The sequence below is a fragment of the Triticum urartu genome, chromosome 7 (assembly GCF_003073215.2).
Source record: "Triticum urartu cultivar G1812 chromosome 7, Tu2.1, whole genome shotgun sequence".
NCBI lineage: Eukaryota > Viridiplantae > Streptophyta > Magnoliopsida > Poales > Poaceae > Triticum > Triticum urartu.
In genome coordinates, this window is record NC_053028.1 from 716,303,531 (window position 1) to 716,326,250 (window position 22,720).

The 22,720-nt window shown below is 43.8% G+C and overlaps 2 protein-coding genes across 2 annotated transcripts; one reads left to right on the forward strand and one right to left on the reverse strand.

Annotated features, from left to right (window-relative positions):
- Positions 1-6,449: 6,449 nt before the first annotated feature.
- Positions 6,450-7,466, reverse strand: LOC125519634 (cytosolic sulfotransferase 10-like). The gene is made up of 2 exons (XM_048684371.1): positions 6,895-7,466; positions 6,450-6,849 (listed from the first exon to the last, which is right to left on the reverse strand). Exons 1-2 carry the CDS (start codon positions 7,464-7,466, stop codon positions 6,450-6,452), a joined length of 972 nt encoding a protein of 323 aa, XP_048540328.1.
- Positions 7,467-18,522: 11,056 nt separating this feature from the next.
- Positions 18,523-19,883, forward strand: LOC125524676 (phosphatidylinositol 4-phosphate 5-kinase 9-like). The gene is made up of 4 exons (XM_048689711.1): positions 18,523-18,735; positions 18,820-18,977; positions 19,121-19,292; positions 19,390-19,883. The coding sequence occupies exons 1-4, from the start codon at positions 18,563-18,565 to the stop codon at positions 19,661-19,663; spliced, it is 777 nt and encodes a 258-aa protein (XP_048545668.1). The 5' UTR covers positions 18,523-18,562; the 3' UTR covers positions 19,664-19,883.
- Positions 19,884-22,720: the final 2,837 nt, after the last annotated feature.

Below are 22,720 nucleotides of genomic sequence, written 5' to 3' on the forward strand. Positions count from 1 at the left end.
CAAAATCTCAATGCGAAAGAACGTCACTTTATATTGCCCCTTGTGATGTGAACCTTTATTATGCAGTCCGTCGCTTTTATTACTTCCACATCACAAGATCGTATAAAGCTTATTTCTCCCACACCAATCAATCATACATATTTAGAGCAATTTTTATTGCTTTGCACTGATGACAACTTACTTGAAGGATCTTACTCAATCCATAGGTATATATGGTGGACTCTCATGGCAAAACTGGTTTAAGGGTATTTGGAAGCACAAGTAGTATCTCTACTCAGTGCTGAGAATTTGTCTAGCATGAGGGAGAAAGGCAAGCTCAACAAGTTAGAGGATCCATGACAACATACTTTGTCTCCCGAACCCGTAGGGTCTACACACTTAAGGTTCGGTGACGCTAGGGTTGTGAAGATATGTATATGCAGTAACCCGAATATTGTTCGGAGTCCCGGATGAGATCCCGGACGTCACGAGGAGTTCCGGAATGGTCCGGAGGTAAAGAATTATATATAGGAAGTGTTGTTTTGGCCATCGGGACAAGTTTCGGGGTTATCGGTATTGTACCGGGACCACCGGAGGGGTCCCGCGGGCCCACCGGGTGGGGCCACCTGTCCCGGGGGGCCACATGGGCTGTAGGGGGTGCGCCTTGGCCTATATGGGCCAAGGGCACCAGCCCTACTAGGCCCATGCGCCTAGGGTTTCCATGGGGAGGAGTCCCACTAGTGGAAGGCACCCCGAGGTGCCTTGGGGGGGAGGGAAACCTCCCCTGGGCCGCCGCACCTAGGAGATTGGATCTCCTAGGCTGTGCACCACCCCCCCTTGGCCCTCCTATATATAGTGGGGGAGAGGAGGGACTTCATACCCCAGCCCCTGGCGCCTCCCTATCTCCCCGTTACGTTCTCCCTCTTGTAGTATAGGCGAAGCCCTGCTACTGTGACGCCCTGCATCCACCACCACGCCGTCGTGCTGCTGGATCTTCATCAACCTCTCCTTCCCCCTTGCTGGATCAAGAAGGAGGAGACGTCTCTCCCATCCCGTACGTGTGTTGAACGCGGAGGTGCCGTCCGTTCGGCGCTGGTCATCGGTGATTTGGATCACGTCGAGTACACCTTCCTCATCCCCGTTCTTTGAACGCTTCCGCGCGTGATCTACAGAGGTATGTAGATGCAATCCGATCACTCGTTGCTAGATGAACTCCTAGATGGATCTTGGTGAAACGAGTAGGAATATTTTTGTTTTCTGCAACGTTCCCCAACAGTGGCATCATGAGCTAGGTCTATGCGTAGTTCTTCTTGCGCGAGTAGAACACAATTTGTTGTGGGCGTAGATTTGTCAACTTTCTTGCCGTTACTAGTCTTTTCTTGCTTCAGCGGTATTGTGGGATGAAGCGGCCCGGACCAACCTTACACGTACGCTTACGTGAGACCGGTTCCACCGACTAACATGCACAAGTTGCATAAGGTGGCTGGCGGGTGTCTGTCTCTCCTACTTTAGTTGGAGCGGATTCGATGAACAGGGTCCTTATGAAGGGTAAATAGAAGTTGACAAATCACGTTGTGGCTTTAACGTAGGTAAGAAGATGTTCTTGCTAGAACCCTAATTCAGCCACGTAAAACTTGCAACAACAATTAGAGGACGTCTAACTTGTTTTTGCAGCAAGTGGTTTGTGATATGATATGGCCAAAGTTGTGATGAATGATGAATGATCTATATGTGATGTATGAGATGTTCATGCTATTGTAATAGAAATCACGACTTGCATGTCGATGAGTATGACAACCGGCAGGAGCCATAGGAGTTGTCTTTATTCTTTTATATGACCTGCGTGTCATTGAGAAACGCCATGTAAATTACTTTACTTTATTGCTAAACGCGTTAGCCTTAGTAGTAGAAGTAAGAGTTGGCGAGCAACTTCATGGAGACACGATGATGGAGATCATGATGATGGAGATCATGGTGTCAAGCCGGTGACAAGATGATCATGGAGCCCCAAGATGGAGATCAAAGGAGCTATGTGATATTGGCCATATCATGTCACGTTTATTATTTGATTGCATGTGATGTTTATCATGTTTTGCATCTTGTTTACTTAGAACGACGGTAGTAAATAAGATGATCCCTCATAATAATTTCAAGAAGTGTTCCCCCTAACTGTGCACCGTTGCGACAGTTCGCTGTTTCAAAACACCACGTGATGATCGGGTGTTTTATTCAGACGTTCACATACAACGGGTGTAAGACAGATTTACACATGCAAACACTTAGGTTGACTTGACGAGCCTAGCATGTACAGACATGGCCTCGGAACACAGAAGACCGAAAGGTCGAGCATGAGTCGTATAGAAGATACGATCAACATGAAGATGTTCACCGATGTTGACTAGTCCGTCTCACGTGATGATCGGACACGGCCTAGTTAACTCGGATCATGTAATACTTAGATGACTAGAGGGATGTCTAATCTAAGTGGGAGTTCATTAATATTTTGATTAGATGAACTTAATTATCATGAACTTGCAAACTCAGCCCAGAACTTTCTCTCGATTTTTCTCCACTGCGACCCATCAGCGGGTGCTCCCAACTTCCCGTCTTTCTTACGGTCCTCACTGTGCCATCGCATCAACTTGGCATGCTCTTTATTTCTGAACAGTTGTTTCAACCGTGGTATTATAGGAGCATACCACATCACCTTCACAGGAACCCTCTTCCTGCGGGGCTCGCCCTCAACATCACTAGGGTCATCTCGTCTGATCTTATACCGCAATGCACCACATACCGGGCATGCGTTCAAATCCTTGTACGCACCGCGGTAGAGGATGCAGTCATTAGGGCATGCATGTATCTTCTCCACCTCCAATCCTAGAGGGCATACGACCTTCTTTGTTGCGTACGTACTGCCGGGCAATTCGTTATCCTTTGGAAGCTTCTTCTTCAATATTTTCAGTAGCTTCTCAAATCCTTTGTCAGGCACAACATTCTCTGTCTTCCACTGCAGCAATTCCAGTACGGTACCGAGCTTTGTGTTGCCATCTTCGCAATTGGGGTACAACCCTTTTTGTGATCCTCTAACATGCGATCGAACTTCAGCTTATCCTTTTCACTTTCGCACTTTTCCCTTGCATCAACAATGACCCGATGGAGATCATCATCGGGCACATCGTCTGGTTCCTCTGGATCTTCAGCTTCCTCCGTTGCAGCATCACCGTATTCAGGGGGCACATAGTTGTCATCGTCCTCTTCTTCTTCGTTGTCTTCCATCATATACCCTATTTCTCCGTCCTTCGTCCAAACATTATAGTGTGGCATGAAACTCTTATAAAGCAGGTGGGTGTGAAGGATTTTCTTGTCAGAGTAAGACCTCGTATTCCCACAATTAGGGCATGGACAACACATAAAAGCATTCTGCTTGTTTGCCTCAGCCACTTCGAGAAAATTATGCACGCCCTTAATGTACTCAGAGGTGTGTCTGTCACCGATCCATTGCCGGTTCATCTGCGTGCATTATATATAATTATGTGTGTCAAAAGTAAGAAAATTAGACAAGTATCTATCTAAAGTAAGATTTTTTTTTTCTTTCAGAAAGAAGATAAGAACAAGAGGCTCACCACGGTGGTGCCGGCGACGAGATCGGCGCGGGCGATCGACGGCGGTGAAGACGAGGACGGGGCGTGACGGAGCGCTAAACCTAGACAAATCTCGGAAAAAATGGAGCTCGGAGGTCGAGCTTCGAGAGGAGAAAGCTTAACTAGTGTGGCTCGGGCATTTCATCGAACACCTCACATGCATAAGAGGTGAGCTAGAGCACCCAAATGCCCTTCCTCGCCGGCCAGCAAAAAACAGAGCACTGTGGAGTGCTCTGCTCGCCGACGATGGGGTATATATAGGCAACTCATTTGTCCCGGTTCGTGGCTGGAACCGGGACTAAAGGCCATCCTTCTGTCCCGGTTCATGCCATGAACCGGGACCAATGGTTGTGGGCCAGGAGCGAGGCCCATTGGTCCCGGTTCGTGCCAAGAGTCGGGACAAATGGGCCCAGACGAACCGGGACCAATGCCCACGAGGCCCCGGCCGGCCCCCTGGGCTCACGAACCGGGACAAATGTCTCCATTGGTCCCGGTTCATGGCAGAACCGGGACTAATGGGCTGGCCAGGCCCGAACGAAAGCCCCTTTTTCTACTAGTGAAGTGGGACCGATTGGATGCCACACACTTGTCAGGGCCTTTTCGTGAGAAAAAAACACAGGTTTATTTGCAAAAAGAGCACGCCACACTTCCAGTTTTCACCATGCAGTCACTGACGGTGGGCCCAATGCCACGCTGTAATGCCTCATCTGCGTCACAACCGTATACAAATGAGAGTTGCACCGTATTTGCAAGTTGAAGCCAAGTTTTTGCACCACTTTAATGTATGCTGCAACTTCTAGCACCAAAGTGACCGTTTACGCCAAGTTCTAGCACCATCGGTGTAATTGACTCTTACCAAAATGTAACAGGTCCTCCCAACTCTTAACGTGCCGGTGCTGTACATGTGTTCACATTGTATGTAACTGTGTTGTACGTTTCCCTTAGTTTCTAGGATCTCACACTGTAGATAGACTACAACGACGGGAGCAGTTGGGGGCTCGTCATATATTGTACCATCTCTGTAACACTTTCAATACAATAGTATAGTGTGCCATCTCTTTCCTCTAGCTTGGTATCAATCCCATGACCTTTGAGGACATCTTCGGTGAGCACCCTTCTTCCACCGCCAGCTCGTCGACTGCCCACTCCTCCCATGACCTCTCCTTCCCTCCTCTCCTCCACCACCTTTGTTGCCTCTTCGGCCATCACACCTGTAGTTCCTCCTGCCGCCGCTCTGCCGGTGGATCCCACTCTTCTCAACTTCCATAATGACCACATCTTCAACCACATATATCTGTTTCAAACTCGATCCGGTCGAGAACAACTAAATAAATGCCGTACCATCTTCACATGTGTCCTCAGGCAATACCGGGTCCATGACCATATCGAGCGACTGCCTTCTCTCAACCCCGATGCTGCCTAGATTGTCGTCAACAACCGGCTCACCCTCTCGATCTACTTCACCTTGGCCGACTGACGGAACATTGGATGCCAGGGTATCTGCTATACTTAGTAAATGAGCCTCCTCGAAAATATCAGGGGTGAATGGAAAATAAACATGGAGATGATTATCTCAATATTATGCTCTTATCTGTCTCGAAAAGACGAGAACCCTCGCCACCTCCACCATATCACCACAGAAGACCCCAGAAAAACCTGATGACGCGAGCAATGACGAACTCGGGGGGGCTAAGGCCGCGACCATACTGGACACACGACACCGAGATGGGTTGCCCTTGCAGCCCACTCTACCGACCGAGCATTTAATGCCCGACCAGGCTACCCTGCATAGCCCAGTGCAGGCCTTTATTTCCATGGAAAAAATATTTTTTTGTTTTGCCATGGCAAATTTACCTTTATTTCCATGTTAAATTTACTTTAGCATACATGGAAAATTTTAATTTTTGTTGCCATGGCAATAAAAGGTTTTGTATATTCCACTTTTTTTGGAGATCTTTTTTTTATTTTCCCCATGCACTTTTTTATTTTGTAGATACTGTGGCAATTTATTTATTTTTAAACCATGGAAATTTTACCAATTTGACATTGGTATTTTTCCTTAGATACACCATGTCAATTTTGATAATTACTCTATGGAAATTTTATTGAGGGAAGGATGCCAAATTCAGTCAATTTTGTTTAATATACATCATGGAAATTTTGTAATTACATCGTAGTCGCATGGCTAATTTTAGTATTTTCTGTAATGTCCATTTTTATTCTAGGAAAGGATTGCAAATTTAGTCATTTCTGTACTCTAGAGTATGTCAATTTTGTAATTGCATCGTAGTCACATGGCAAATGTAGATACTTTCTCATCCTTTTTTTTTCAATAAGGAAGTGCAAAATTGCCAATTCTATCTATTAGTAGTGATCTCATATATCTTGATGGTAATTTTCACATCTTTTGATCTCCAACACATAGCAATTTTGTTGCATCTTACTTGTACTGTTTTCCCCTTATTTTACATGGCAAGTTTATCGTTGCCGATTAGCTGAGGAACACACAAGACACGCGCGAGAGATAGAGGATATTTTGTGCTGCCGCGTTTTCTATTTTCCTTCCTTTCCCTTATCCTGGTTACAACCAAAAGAGTAGCCCGTCGTGATCTGATCACATGAACGTGCCACGCTGACTGGTAGTGCAGTCCCCAGGCTACGTGCATGCTGCATGGGCATGCTTACAGAGTTAAAAATACAGAAAATGGCCTACGGAGGGCATGCATGCATGCCATTTTATTTTTTAATAACAGAAGTATGGATTTTATTGGTTCAAAATGGAGCATCGAGAAAATACATAGTAACACATATGCCATGGCCCATGCGCACTCATGCAGACGGCTCTGCTGCGACATCAAAGGTCAATCCCGATCCTTGCAGCGCGTCCTCGACGATCTTGTCGAGCCTCTCCGCCATGGCGGGCGTGATGTGGTTGCTCCAGTCCCCGGCCACACCCTTCCTGAAGGACTCGTGCGCCAGCGGACCATGGCTGCCACTCTTGTTCACGTCCATGTTCTTGAGGCTCTCGAGGCTGCACAGCTCCACGATGTCCTCCACCACCACCGTCGCCTCCTCCTCGCCGGAGAAGGCGCACCCCATGAACTCCGCCAGCTTCTTCACGTTGCTCGTGGGGTTCCGTAGCATCTTCTCGTGCCGGAGGAAGAGCACCTTCTCCGGCTGCCTCCTGCTCGCCTCCCAGTAGCTCAACACGTGCTGCCACTGCGGGCCGCTGACACATATGCCATCACAGAAGAGCTCGAACGCCTCCGCAAACGTGTACGGCGGCGGCTCCTCGCCGGCTTGTGCCCGCGCAGCGACCGCCGCCACGGTTTTCTTGGTGAAGAACCACGAGGAGATAAATGCATCCTTGGGGTCCCGGCAGATGTAGACGATCCGGCAGCCCGAGTCCTCCGCCGTGATGCGCCGTGGCAGGAGGGAGTAGGGCGGGTGTGTCGCGAGCACGCGCGGGGAAGGGAGCGCCGCCACCACGTGGCCCATGGATTGCGCGAACTGCAGCTCCAGGTACTGGACGATGTCGTGAGGGTTGCGGCGGCGGAGCGGGTGGTCAAGGCCACGCGGCGGGTGCTCAGCCCGGTTGCGCGTGGCGAAGGCGAGGGCCTTGAGCCAGGTGGTGCCGTGCTTGGGGAAGCTGGCGAGGAGGACGTCGGACGGCCTCGGCTCGAAGACGCAGTGGACGGCCGGAACGCCCTGGAGGAACTTCTCCAGCAGCCAGAACCCGCCGTACTGCCTCAGACGGAAGGGCGGGAACCGCGTCTCGAGTGGAAGCTCGGTGATGGTGATGGCAAGCTCGTCAATGGCATGCTCATCCGTGGACGATGGCGCCATGCTCATTTAGTTGTCTAGCTGTGGTAAGCTTGGTTGTATCTGGGCATGCACACGGAAAAAAATTATATGAGACCAGGTCTCATAGTTAGCAGGTGAGACCCATCCTAATGGATGACACGTGGCATTTAAAAATCACAAAGCATCTAATTCCATTGGGCGATACTCTCAAGTCTCAACATCCCAAAAATATTGGTGCTGTTACTCCAACGAAGTTAACGGTGGAGCTGGCAAAGGAGACGTCCCAGCTGCCCTTTGATACCTTGATATTTTTCCTTTTTTTGTGTGTGGAACGCTGATAGCTGGAACTGCCCAAGGAGAGGCCCAAAGGCAAAAGTCTGCTACTACTTGCACCTCTATAAGCCAGAAACTACTGCACACTTATATATTATATTACTCCTAAGATACTACGGGTGCGGACCCTGAGACCGTTCGGAAGTCCACACGTATTTTGCCATTCAACTCGGTTTTGTGTCGGTCCGCTCAGCGGTTCACATGTCATTTTTACTTGCAAACCGGAAGCAAACGGGAGGAGGGCTTTTCGAGCGCTCGATAACCCTGGCCCACCCAGAAACCACTCCCACCTCTCCCGCGGTTTCCATGCAACGCACGCGCCCCTTCCCGCACCACATTCATGCCAACCTAGACCACATAGCAGCCAACATTGATGTTGCGCGACGTGACCGGACGGGAGGGTGTCACTAACAGGCGTGACCTCTTGGGCGACAACGCTTCAATGCGGATGCCGCTTATCGAGAAACCAACTCCGTCCACTATGCCGCATCGAAGTAGGCTGACCGTCCATTCGCATGGTATGGCCGCGGATATATATGTCGTGTTCCGGCGATGCACATCCACATTTCCAGATCATATCCTCCTCTCTGAGCCCCTCTTTCTCTCTGAGCTCCTGCTCTCACAGCGATGACAAAGTCGTGGTTCTTCACACCAACAGGTGGGGGCGGCATGAGTGGATCTTCGTCGGGCTCTTGGCCGTCGCCCTTGGGCTCCATGGTGGCTGGCTCCTCCTGCAAGGAGGAGATTGTCAACTCTTCCGGTGACAAGGAGGATCGGACGTCACTGTAGTAGCAGCTACGCCTCCTCGCGGAGCCTGCTCTGATGGACAAGGAACTCGTCCATCAGATGTTGTTGATGACAGAGCAATCACTCCGAGAGGGTGGCTAGCCGCCGCCCTTGCTGCCATGTTCCGTCAAGGAGGAGTCGTTCTCCCTACCACCCTACCGCATGAAGGAGGAGCCCGCGTCCCCCCTCTTATGCAACCACGGTGGCATCCAAATTGGCAGCCGCGTCAAGCAGGAGTCGGCATCATTGACACGCAATCACGCCGTTCAAAGCATGTGCCCCGTTAAGGATGAGACGGCATATCCATCACCACATAGCCAAAACCCCCGGATCGACGGGCCATCGTCGCCTCCCCGCCACAACCGGCATGGCTGGTTCATCAAGGACGAACTTCCGCCCACGATCGACAAGGCTCGGCTGCATCCTCCACTACCTACGGCGATGGCAGCTGTCACTTGGGCTCATGGGCTGTCATGTCTACCGAGGAGCGCGTGATGAGGCAGGCGACGCGGTATGAGCGGCACAACGCTGCCCACCGCTCCGCGTTCGCCAAATTGGACGCCGCATGGGCCCTCGACTGCTCCGTCACCGCCGCAGAGACGGTAGCGAGGCGCCGCTGCCGCCTTGACAGCGAGCTCGCAAAGATCAGAGAGGAGTGGTCGCTTAGGGACTCCTCTACCAATGTCGGCAGGGGCAAGGCCACCGCTAGGGTTCTACGGGCGCCATCAACATTGGTGGCGTCAGCACTCTACACCGCACAGGAGGAAGCGGAGTTTCTCCTCCGCGAGTGCTAGACAGCTGCCGGACAAGGCTGTTGCGGCTGCCCCGCAACCTCCAAGGTCGTTGGAGGGACGACGACGACGATAACAACAGCACGGATGGCGACGGCGGTGCGGCCACGCATACGAGATCGTCTTCCGCTACAAACTTTAGTATTTTTCTAGTTTTAAGTTAAACTGTCAAAATATCAATTGTTTTTTGTAAATTATGTCTGAAATTTACGGTGTCAGATTTAGAGATGAACGTTGGAGATGCCCTTCCATGATTTGAAGCCTTCTCGTGCAATGAGGGCTGTGGGGTCGCTATGAAGAGTGTGTGTCTGATTGAGAGTAATGCACATCTATATAGTATTGCGTCAAACTTATTCCTTGTTTTGAAAAGGTTATAGAAAATATTGTCTGGTATTCAGTTTTTCTTTTCTTTCTGTGTTTTCTCTTCCGGTTTTAATTGTTTTTTGCACTGTTTTTCAGACGACGACGACGATAACAACAGCACGGATGGCGACGGCGGTGCGGCCACGCATACGAGATCGTCTTCCGCTACAAACTTTAGTATTTTTCTAGTTTTAAGTTAAACTGTCAAAATATCAATTGTTTTTTGTAAATTATGTCTGAAATTTACGGTGTCAGATTTAGAGATGAACGTTGGAGATGCCCTTCCATGATTTGAAGCCTTCTCGTGCAATGAGGGCTGTGGGGTCGCTATGAAGAGTGTGTGTCTGATTGAGAGTAATGCACATCTATATAGTATTGCGTCAAACTTATTCCTTGTTTTGAAAAGGTTATAGAAAATATTGTCTGGTATTCAGTTTTTCTTTTCTTTCTGTGTTTTCTCTTCCGGTTTTAATTGTTTTTTGCACTGTTTTTCATTATTTTCTTATTTCTCACATTTTAATTCATGCAATTTTTCATAAATCATAACCATTTTTTTAAAATCAAATATTACGTACATGCTTTGACCCCAAAAAAAATACGGTCTGACCCCATCAAATTTAGAATCGCTCAATCAAAGCCCAAAAAGCCACAAGGGAATTGCCACCGTGACAAAGCCGCTTTGTGGCTTCCTGCTCATTTTGTTTCTGCATCGAGGATCATGTTTTGCTTTGATCCCTTATTCATATTCTCCTGTATGTGTACACGGCAGCCGCATGACCTTTCGCCCTGCTTGTTCACTTCCTCGACTATGTGATGTGATCTCTCCTATTTGCCATCAATTTGCCACCACTTGACACACCAGCAACGAGACGACAACGAGGTCTCTACAGCGGCAAGACGACTATTATAGTTCAAATTCAAGGTATTGAGATTGCATTATCAGTCATCACATCTCCTTTCTGTTGCACATGCCCTAGTTTGCTTATTGCTTATTCCATGTAATTTGATTGACCTAGCCTATTGAACGGAGTTTCTTAAAGGGAAGTCGATCACCAGATCCAGATAGTGATGCAGGCACTTCAAGGCCGCCCGATAGGCATAGGCAAAGTGCATCGAATAGCAGCTTGCAAGCGGTCTTTAATTTGCTATGCGGAGAAAACTATATTTTCTACCGTTGGTATTTAATGATTTTTTGATCTTTTTCAAATTTTTGAAAATTTAAATGGGGCTCTCGAAAATGCGAGTGACGTAACATGTTTCTTTTGCTTGATTTGATGGTATTTATTTTAAACTTGCCATTTGATTCAATGTTTTCAGGAAGACGAGAAACCACAGCCAAGACTTGAATTTATGAAGCTTTTAAGTACCACATTATTTATAATATGTAAAAAAGAGGTTTTATGATTTCATTCAACAGGTATGTACAACACTCTTCAGTTTTTTTCACTGTAACACAATATGTGATAAGCGATATCATCATTATATTGTTATGATAACTTTGAGTATATACTCTTGTTCTAAGAGTGTGTACAATTACACTTTACACGTATCAATTTTTATCAAATTCTCACAAGTCAGTGAGTGAACCCAATGGTTAAATTTTCTGGCTCCGCCCCTGGCAGGCGGCGCGGTATGAGCGGCGCAACGCCACCCACCGCTCTGCGTTCACCAAATCGGATGCTGCATAGGCCCTCGACTGCCCCGTCACCGCCGCAGAGACGGTAGCGAGGCGCCGCTGCCGCCGTGACAGCGAGCTCGCAAAGATCAGAGAGGAGTGGTCGCTTAGGGACTCCTCTACCAATGTCGGCAGGGGCAAGGCCACCGCTAGGGCTACGGGCGCCATCAACATTGGCGGCGTCAGCACTCTACACCGCATAGGAGGAAGCGGAGTTGCTCCTCCGCGAGTGCCAGACAGCTGCCGGACAAGGCTGTTGCGGCTGCCCCGCAACCTCCAAGGTCGTTGGAGGGACAACGACAACGATAACGACGACACGGATGGCGACGGCGGTGCGGCCACGCGTACGAGATCGTCCTCCGCTACAAGCTTTAGTATTTTTCTAGTTTTAAGTTAAACTGTCAAAATATCAATCGTTTTATGTAAATTATGTCTGAAATTTACGGTGTCGGATTTAGAGATGAACGTTGGAGATGCCCTAAGCTTCCATGATTTGAAGCCTTCTCGTGCAATGAGGGCTGTGCGATCGCTATGAAGAGTGTGTGTCTGATTGAGAGTAATGCACATCTATATAGTATTGCGTCAAACTTATTCCTTGTTTTGAAAAGGTTATAGAAAATATTGTCTGGTATTCAGTTTTTCTTTTCTTTCTGTGTTTTCTCTTCCGGTTTTAATTGTTTTTTGCACTGTTTTTCATTTTTCTTCTTATTTCTCACATTTTAATTCATGCAATTTTTCATAAATCATAACCATTTTTAAAATCAAATATTATTTTTCAAACTCATTAATATTTTTAATGCCCACAAATGTTTTTAAGTTTGTGAACAATTTAAATTTGTGAATCTTTTTTCAAATTTTTTGAACATTGTTCGAAATCCATGAAACTTTCTAAAATTCATGATTATTTAAGAATTATTTATTTTAAATTATCCACATTTAAAAACAACTATGATCACTTTTTTATTTAATGAAGTTTTTCAAATAAGAAATATAGCAGTTTTTTCATGAGCTAGAACTGGAGCGAGTGGGAAAGAAACAAGCTAAGCGAGCGAGCTGAGCGAGAAATACATGCACTGACCCATGTAAGCGTTATAGCAAATTCCGGGGTTTCAATATGGAGTAGAAGCTCCCAACGGCTCACTCAACCGGGGCCGAAACGTTAAGGTACAACAAAGCATGCATCGAATAACTTCACTCTCCTATCAAAATAAATATTATCTCTAACAACAACCCAACACGATATACAAATACAAAAACATCGCTAGAACATGTTAAAATCTAAGTCAACATAGATAAAAACCAAAACAAAGCAACTGACTGCGATAACCTACTAGAGAAGAAAGAATTAAGCCCACTACCAAAGAATGGCGTGCGCAATAGCCTACTAGATACAAAAAAAACTTTGAATATGGATACAAACATGGAACGAGTATGGGGCGGACATGAAACGAAAAATTATTTGTTGTGACATTTAAGAAAACTTTAGCCATGCATGAGAGAATGACAAAGTAGCTCACCCCCCCCCCCCCCCCCGGATGCTCATATGTATAACAACGTAAAGTGTACCATCATCATATAGATAGTTCGCCAAAAGTTTTGGCAAGCTAGAAACATTAAATGATCCCAAAATGACATGAGAATGTGACCACACAATAGTAAACATCACCTCATTTCAACATCAAATTAAGGTAAATAATAAGGAAAAAAATCAATAATCTAGGTCCTAACTAGCTTAAAGATAAATATCAATGCCAACGGTTCTTTCCCTTAACCGATGCTTTTTGTTATCTTTTTCATTCTGAATATTTTTTAAATAATTTTGATTTTTGTTGTTTTCTTTTCTGTTCTGTATGAAATTCCCGAAAAATTGATCTATTACAACCCACTAATCCCACCTTCTGCCTCCACCAGACTCGTTCTTTTCAAGAAAATATTGTCAATCTTCTTCTTGCATACCATTGAAAAATATCCGATCCGCCACCAAAGCGTGGAGCATTCGACCTGATGAATAATCATCCATGAGTTTCATGACCTAGATGAGGAAATGATGAAATACTTAGAGGTGGAAGGAAGCGATGAGACCCGCATCGTTGTGGTCATCAATAAGCCCAGCACCCATGATCATGGTGAGCCTCTACACTAGCTTGACACTTTTCACGGATAGATGTGTTTGAAGCCACATTTTAAGCAAAACTATCCTCACCAATTTATTTATACTGAACAATTTTACCTCGTCATAAATCAGTTGGTAGATAATGTGCATTGTTTTGTTGATACATTATTTGATGCATTATATACACAACTATTTTGGGGTATAACTATTAGCACTAACAACTAAAAATGCTCAATTAAATCGACATACAATTTTTTCATACATTTCGCATATTTAAAATAAATACATTTCTAGTGCTAAGTAGAAATTGTATTTTGTTGCAAAAAAATTATTATTTAGTTTGGAGTGTTTAAGAAAAATCTGGTTTACTGTGCGATTCACCATAAATCTGAGCAAACCAATGTTTTTGCATTATTCTACCAAATTTATTTATAGCATGTGATGTACTATAATGTGTTTGTATATGTATATTTTTCCATGATATATTGTTAAATATCTTTAAAAAAAATTGTGGGTGTAATATCTCTGGATTTGGTAGAGTGCTTTTAGAGTATATGGATCGGTCGTCAAGAAGGGTCAAAATTTGGCCTTACCAGAGAACTTGGAAGGGATATTTGGAGTTCAAGACTATGAAGTTAATTTAGGTGTCATGACAAACAAAATATAGTTGTAAGTAAATAGATACTTCTCGAGTGTATGAAATATCAATAGTAGCATGTCCACAAATTTTCTCTTTCCCTCCTGCTTGTTCATTTTGATTGTGTGTTAAAATTGTCTTTCTTGCTCTTTAGGGAAAAGTAAATGCATGTATGATACAACAAGTTTGGTTAATGTAAAACAATGTTATTACATATATGTACCATACAACATTACTTAGATGCATCTAGTGTGTATATGTATGTCTTTTTTTAACAAGGAGGGTCAATTATTAGCATGCTATAGTTAAAATCACACATGATTAAACACAAGGTGAAATAAGAAAGAGCATTGAAAATCATCAAAAATTATTGTGCACTCGATTGTCATCAGATGATGATGGGGTGGCGAAGAAGGTGGGATGATGAGTGTATTTTTTTACACTCATTCCGCCGTTGTTTAAAACGGATAATCCAAAAATATCACTCCAATCTTATCATTAATGACTAGTAAAAGGCAAAAGATTGCAAATCCCTATGTTTAATTGCTTCCGCGGGAAATGGACCATTTGAGGGAAGGAAATGAAGCTATATGTAGAAATACGAAGTGTGGAGATCAAGCTAAGTCAATTGGAGGTGCCACGGAAGAAACAGTGAAGAAGACGACATCTGGTACGACCAGGAGCGCTCGTACCACTCCAACAGCGTCGTGACGTCGGCATAAGCACACTTCATAAAATGTACTTGACACCATTGGCAACTGAGAGCCGCACAAAGTCGGTAGGATCACCACAAAGAGCCATTCCATGGAGAAATCTAACCTCTGCCATCACCATCTCCATCTCCATAAACACTGTCCTCATACTTCTCCGTATTTGTAATTGATACATCACATACAGCGTCATTGTAAGACCTTTGCCAATCTTTCATCTATAAATGACATCTACAATGTTTTCCATCCGTGATTTGATTGTGATGTGTGAGTAATCCCCTTAGGCTGTGGTCTAAGGTAGTGAAAATGGATAAAACTAGACCCTTTCTGAAACTTCAACACAAAATGACCCCAATCTGAAGTTTTCTCCTAAATTGGCCCCTTTTTGCATGACGCCTGGTGCTGGGGCGCCATGCTAGATAGCATGATGCCCCGGGCTAGGGCGCCAGTTTTGTCAAATATTTTTAGATTGGGGTCATTTTGTGTTGAATTTTGCCAGTTTCATCCATTTTCACTCTTAAGGTACGACCTTGAAGTGCTATGTATTTGTGCACATGATCGTTGGTATTGAGTTTACTTAATTGAATGTTATTTGTATGTGTTATTGGAACAGATTTTTCGCTTGTATCTTTGTTGTTCTAAGGCCCTGCGGTACCTGGGATCTCCTTGATCAATCAAGGAGGAGGTGAAGTGCATGGACGCATGGAAGGCTACATCCAAATGTGGTGATAGTAAGGATTAGTATTGTAGCCAAAAGCAGCTCCCTGGGACCTTGAGGTGCAGTCATTAAACATCTAATGCGTTGGTCTAGAGAGATCCTTAATGATAGGTAACTCTGTGATATGGTAAGGGCATTGGTTTGACAACAGACTCATGATGCATGATGTTGATCATCATTATGTTATTTGACGCATCCCTCATATCTACATGTTGAGAACACGTCATAGCGGTGTCTACCATGACTATGCTGGAAATCAAGACAAGATCCTCAGTGCATGTATATGCTTGTAAGTAAAATCCCCATGCCCTAGCCTATTTCTGTTAGAATAATCTGAAACACGTAGACGATCCACCGAGGAGTAATCACAGAAGGCACGACGCCGAGATTTGTTAACGTCTCAGCCACGATTTGGTTGTTGTACACCTGGACTCGAGAGGCCCACTTGGCCAATCCGCACGCCCGTGTTGTTGCTCTGCCTTGGCCCGGTTTGCGAGCCATCTCACGCGTGTGACCTAGAGCTGCCACTTCGATCTAGTTGCAATCTTGTCTTCTCCCGAGCGCTGCCATGTATATATGCACTTGCCGCTGCCACCTGCTATTGCTCCCGATTGCTTTACACACAATGATCTCTGATCGCTGCCAACATCCAGCACAAATGTCGTGCCCATCTGCAGCCGATCCCCATCGCTTTCCTCTGGATCAACAAACTGCAACCTCTTGATCTTGCAACCTTGCTCCGATACCACTAGTTAGAATAATCCAAGGCACGTAGCCGGTGTTTGGTGAACCTCGATAAGAAATTTCGGAGTCGTATTTCGTGTGATTGATTGGTCCTCGGCTGATCCACTACGTGCCTTAGATTGTTCTAGCAATTTCCATACAATTATTTTCTCTCTTAAAATTTGACTTCAGTCAACTCTAATATGCATACTAAATAAAAACGGATGGAGAACAAGACTAGCCTAGCATAGACAGTCAGATATAGTACATAGGTTCGTGTACCGCACAGTGGAGTACTATATCTTTTCATGCAGTGATCTACATAGATGCGTGTCGGCATGTGTTATGAGAGTGGTTTTTCTACCATACATGATGATGATATGTAGGGCAGTGGCAAGCGCTAGCAAAAAGAAGGCACTTTGTGGAGGAGGCATCCACCTTTTTCTTTTCCTTTGGCTTTTGATATTCAATTTAATGATTATTTTGAATCAAAAGTTTAAATTATTATTATTATTTGCATATTTGTGTTTTTTGTTACAAGGACTTTCAAATAAGATTCAATATGCGTACACGTTGACGAGCTTTAAGAAATACGAGTGTTCCATGTTAAAAAAAACCTTCTTAAGTTTCAAATGTTTAAACTTGGTACGAGCGAACAACTAAACCTTAGCTTAAACAAAAACTTGAATCTTTGCGTGCCCTCGTGCGAAATCCAATGACTTTGCGGACCGCTAGCAAAAGCAGGTCATGGCCCATTCAGCCCATAGCAAATACAGTTGGAATTGAGAGTAGTACTAAGGGGCATTTCCTATTCCGCGCTTCAGGCGCCCGTAACTGTATAAACTGCAATGGGCGCACACCCTCGCTTCGCACTAGGCCGGTCCATTTGCCTTCTTTTACCGTTTAAACTTCCTAAAAAAAGTGATGGCTAGGGACCACGATAAAACTGGCGACCTCATCATTAGAAGGGAAGGGCAGCAACCACCAGGACACTCACCCGCTAGCGCACATTTAATTCGTTTTTTCCTTTTTTTTCAGTCTTCAATTTGGCTTCTTCTTTTTCTTTTTTTTCTTGTCCTTTTTTTGTTTCTTAAATGCACACTTCTTTAAAAAATCGTGAACTTTTTTACAAAATCAATGTTTTCAATTAGATGAAACATTTTCAAATTCGTTGAACTCCTTCTCAATTTTTGATGAACTTTTTTCCAAATCTGATGATTTCATTGTAAATTCGACGAACTATTTTTCAATTAGATGAACTTTTTTTCAAAATCGAAGAATTTTGTCAAATCTGATTATTATTTTATTTGTAAAATTTTCAATTAGATGAACTTTTTATTTTTTCTAAAAAAAGAAATTCAACTTTTTTTAGACAAAAAAAGAAATTCAACTGCAATCGAGCGAACCAGGGGGTATAAAATGCGATCGAGCACTCGGATATACATGGGCCGGCCCACCAGCATTGGTGTGTGGGCACCAGGGAGCTTCCTGGCACCAGAAGCGCCGAATAGGAGCACCCAGACTGGGGTGTGAGGATAAAAATGGTGGGCTTTGCTTTGTCCTGCCTGCTCAGATTTGGTGATGTAGCTCCATCACTGATAATGTGTACGGTCCACCATCAAAAGTTTTTTTTTTGCGCGGGTCCACCAAAAGTTACCTAGAAATTCATGCTATGTGTTTCACGTTTGTTTTGTTTTGGTTACACAAGGTATTGTTTACCTTATTTGTGCTTTTTTCTTATTATATCAGTAAATGAAAAGGGTATCATAATTTTGGTTGTATATCGACAAGATCCACATGTACAAAAGTCCATCTCTTTATGGACGGTAGGTCCATACACGCTAGCACTCCCTTCATTCCAAAATCATTGTTTTGATTTGAGTACAACTTTGGATTAAAGTTAATACAAAATTGAGACACTTATATGAGGACAAGCAAGTATATTGTATGCATGGTAGAAAGACACTACTCTTTGTCTGACATGTAGGTTGGGTAAGAATCTAACAGAGAGATCCGATGACATTAAGAGAAGAAAGAAGGGAGCGGTCACGTCGATCTTCATATTTTTGTGAATTTCACTAAGGCCGGGAGAGAGAGAGAGCATGTGCGTGTGCACTGTGCAGCATCTACTGCTTTATTCAATGATTAATTTTGTCGGAAATCCGTGCCAAGTTTGCTGTTATTAGTTAGATGTCATATTAGATAATTGATGTTATTTTTGTTTGAAATAATGACTAATGTTGAACCATTTGTTTTGATTGTTTGTATTTGCAGTTCCTGTTTGTAGTGATGGGAAACATGTTCTACACAGAACTTAGAGTCCATCGAAGATTTGATTTGAAAGGTTCATCTTTGGGCCGCTCAAATGAAAAAATTGAAATTGACGTGAACACGACATTTAAAGACTTAGATCTGAACTATTCATTTCATCTCGAGCCTACTTGGAGGGATGCTTTGCTTAAGTAAGCATTCACTACGAATGACAAAAATGTATTGCCATGACTAGTTTTGAGTTAACAACCATGTTTAATTCTTGTTCTATGTAGGCAGATTGGGACCGACAGCGAGTTTCTTAGGAATCAGGGTATAATGGATTACAGCTTGCTTCTTGGTCTGCATTATCGTGCTCGTCAAAGCCTAAAAAGAGGAGCATCATGCCATGAAAGTCTTGTGCCAGACAAACTGGCCATTCTTACAGAAGGTGGTAAGCACTATGCATGCATATTTTCGTCGGGCATATATATTACTTTTATGTAAATCCTCGAAGTATTGAGTCAATAACATGTCATTTACAATAGCAATGTGTTGGTTAATTGTTGCTAATGTTGGAGGTGGTGATTAATGTAGGTTCCATGGAGGAAAAAGCATCTTGTAACTATCGTGAAGGGTTGGTTTTGGTGCAAAGAGGTAGCGACCAAAAGGGTGAAATCGTTGTTAGCCCTCACATATGGGGAAGCCCACTGGGTTTGTCGTCTGCTTGTTTTGAGGAAGTGGATCTTCTGATTCCATGCACAGCAAGGTCATTCATTAATTTATGTTAGTCAATTCTCATGTTCTAGTTCTAATGTTATTTGTGAGTTCAATAGATGATTATTTTTTTCTCTCAAATTGGATAGGCTGCCAATCCAACTAGGGGTGAACATGCCCGCAAGAGCAGAGAAACAAGAAGAAGATGGCAGCAAATCGCTCTGCCAAGTATATGATGTGGTACTCTACATAGGGATCATTGATATTCTCCAAAAGTATAACATGAAGAAGAAGATTGAGCATGCATATAAGTCCATCAAGTATAAGTACAACCCCTTGTCAATATCTTCTGTTAAACCACAATTCTACTCAGAGCGCTTCCTCAAGTTCATTCACACCGTCTTCCCTCAAAACTCTAGCTAGTTACAATCTAACACATGATTCATCTTTCCTTCCTTCTCCTCCGCAAGGAAAATGTAGAAACAAAACCATCAAAGGAAACATCTTTGCTTTCTGTTGATGTACATGTGTATGATATGGACTAAGAGTGTTGTATGCAATGTATCAAAGCATGGTTTTGACATAGGATTTAAGACATTATAAAACATATGAAGGGAGTAACCATTCTTCCATTCCATGATTATGACAATTCCTTATAGCCTTTTTCATGCGATCCCACACAAGCGCTGGTAGCTCATGATCTTCTTGCTTAAAATTTGTTATCTGTGAATGAAGTTGCATAACCTTTGCAGATTGAAAAAAATTAGATAAAAAGTTACTACAACAATCAGTCCATGAGGTTATATTACCTCTAGGAAAATCTAGAAGCCATATTTTGCTTTTCCTCTCAAAGAGAAAGGAAAAAGATGCAACTTCAAAACGTCAGGATCATAATCCTTTATGCGTGTCATGTTAGACAACAAATGAATACTGACATCCTCAGAAGCAGAGCCTCCAAATTGGTCCTATTGAACCATATAGACTAGTTTTGGTTTTATCTCATACTCAATGGCAGGAACATCAGGTTGTGAAATTGGTTCATGCATGAAACTATTGCTAGGAGTAGCAAAGCTGCCAAGATTACGAGCCATGGTAATATTTTTGGGGTATTTTACTGACAACACTTGCAACAAAAAATTAAACTAATTACTAAAATACAAACTCTAACACAAAGACTAAGCACACAAATCCTCCACAACAACGGCACTAGAAAAAGGTTTGATTAGTCCGTTTAGTGATCCAATAAAGGAGCAAAAAGAATTCTCGCCTTTTTCCCGGAGGTAACCCCGAGGTATCGAACCCATGAGAGGGCGGTGCCCTTTAAGTCAGGGGTTTCTAACAAGCTTTTGCAAGAGAATTAAATTCCAGCTTTTGACCGGATCGGAATCAACTTGACACTAGAAACACTTATAATAAAAGTAGGCATGTGTATGAGGACTTATGCTTACAACCATATGTTTGCGGCGGGACCATTATGATCTTAATTTGTGTCCTAGAAGTCATCCATAGAGCTGTGCTTGCTATGTATCGAAGTGGGGTATGTGTCCAAATTACATCTTGACCGACATGTGTCATGCATCAAGAGTTAGTTGTCCAACCGAAGGCCCTACCCGTCACGCATGGTTGCTTAGGTAATTAAGATAAAAATCAGACAAAAGCATTGGGCGTTTAATGACTACACCTCTTGTATCCCCAGAGATAGAGATAGGATCTGTTTTACCGTACTAAACCTTTCTGTCACTTGTGTTCAGAATAACACATCACGGTCTCCCTACTCTTAGCCTCTCCATGGCTCGTTCTCCATGATCTTGGGTACCTATAGGGGCGAAGAACATGAACGAGACAAGAGACAACCACGAAGCAATTTTATGTTACACATATGAGACGTTGAGTCAAAGTACTTCCACCGACCCCTCCAACAAATACATTGGATTACAGGGATGTGCCTCAACCCATGACCTTACCGAACTACTCACACATGGAAATCGGATCACACGAAGAAATCATTGAAGAACACATCATGAAGATTGATTCATTGATAATATGTCTTACAGTAGAAGCCAAATGTGATACACAATTACAAGGTATGGCTAGATGATGCTTGTAATCTGCGTTGGTATTTTTCCGAAGATGAGAGGATAATGCAACACAATAGAGGGAAGTATTTTCCTCAGTTATCAATCCAGTAGGAGAACCAAGCAACACTATATAAACAACACCTGCGCACAAACAACAAAAACTTGAAACCCAACGCGTAAGAGGGGTTGTCAATCCCTCAACGGTATTGAGATAAATTAAATTGTATAGGTTTTGATAAATATATCTAACAAAAATACAAAATAAAATAAATAAAGAAAAATTGCAGCAAGATATATGATAGGAAATAGACACGGGGGCCATAGTTTTCACTAGAGGCTTCTCTCAAGAAAATAGCATACGGTGGGTAAACAAATTACTGTTGGGCAATTGATAGAAAAGCGAATAATCATGACGATATCCAACGCAATGATCATGTATATAGGCATCAGGTCCAAGATTACTAGACCGACTTCTGCCTGCATCTACTACTATTAGTCCATACATCGACCGCTATCCAGCATGCATCTAGTGTGTTAAGTTGATGGAAAACGGAGTAATGCAACAAGTATGATGACATGATGTAGACGAGGTAAACTCACGTATGAACAAACCCCATCTTGTTACCCTTAATAGCAACGATACGCGCGTGTCATGTCTCTTTCTGTCACTGAGATTGAGCACCGCAAGATGGAACACATCACAAAGCACCTCTTCCCATGACAAGATAAATCAATCTAGTTGGCCAAATCAAACCAATAAGTCGGAGAAGAAATACGAGGCTATAACAATCATGCATAAAAAAGTTGAGCAAAGACTTGAATGATATTCATGGATAGAACTGATCATAAACTCATAATTCATCGGATCCGAACAAACCCTAAACCGCAAAAAAGAGTTATATCGAATAGATCTCCAAGAACATGGAGGAGAATATTGTATTGAAGATAAAAACGAGAGAAGAAGCCATCTGGCTACTAACTACGGACTCGTAGGTCTGTGGTAAACTAGTCACGCGTAATCGGAGGGGCAACAAGGATGATGAAGAAGCCCTCCGTGATGGCAGAGTGCCAAAAAATGCCTCTAGATTGGATCACGTGGTTCTGTAACTTGCGGCGGCGACTCCCCTAGTTTTTTTTTTGGGGATTTTAGAGTAATATTTATAGAGGCCGAGGTAGGTCAAGGGGGTGCCTAGTGGGCCCATTCAATGAAAAGAAATATATGTGGGATCGAATGGGTCAGTATGGGTCAGGTCAGATGTGGCGGACGGGCTCTCATATTCGGCTTATATTTGGGATGGACGGCTTATATTTGGGATGGACATAAGAAATGCAGGCCGGTTGTTTTTCGTGGAAAGGGAGATGCTTTTAAGACTTGCATTTGGTAAGGAAACGCCCCCTGCCC

Coding starts and splice junctions, on each gene's coding strand:
- LOC125524676 (XM_048689711.1), top strand. CDS start 18,563: ATGGGAAACATGTTCTACACAGAACTTAGAGTCCATCGAAGATTTGAT. Junction 18,736..18,819: donor TGGAGGGATGCTTTGCTTAA/GTAAGCATTCAC, acceptor TGTTCTATGTAG/GCAGATTGGGACCGACAGCG. Junction 18,978..19,120: donor GGCCATTCTTACAGAAGGTG/GTAAGCACTATG, acceptor TGATTAATGTAG/GTTCCATGGAGGAAAAAGCA.
- LOC125519634 (XM_048684371.1), bottom strand. CDS start 7,466: ATGGCGCCATCGTCCACGGATGAGCATGCCATTGACGAGCTTGCCATC. Junction 6,850..6,894: donor GAGGAGCCGCCGCCGTACAC/GTTTGCGGAGGC, acceptor CATATGTGTCAG/CGGCCCGCAGTGGCAGCACG.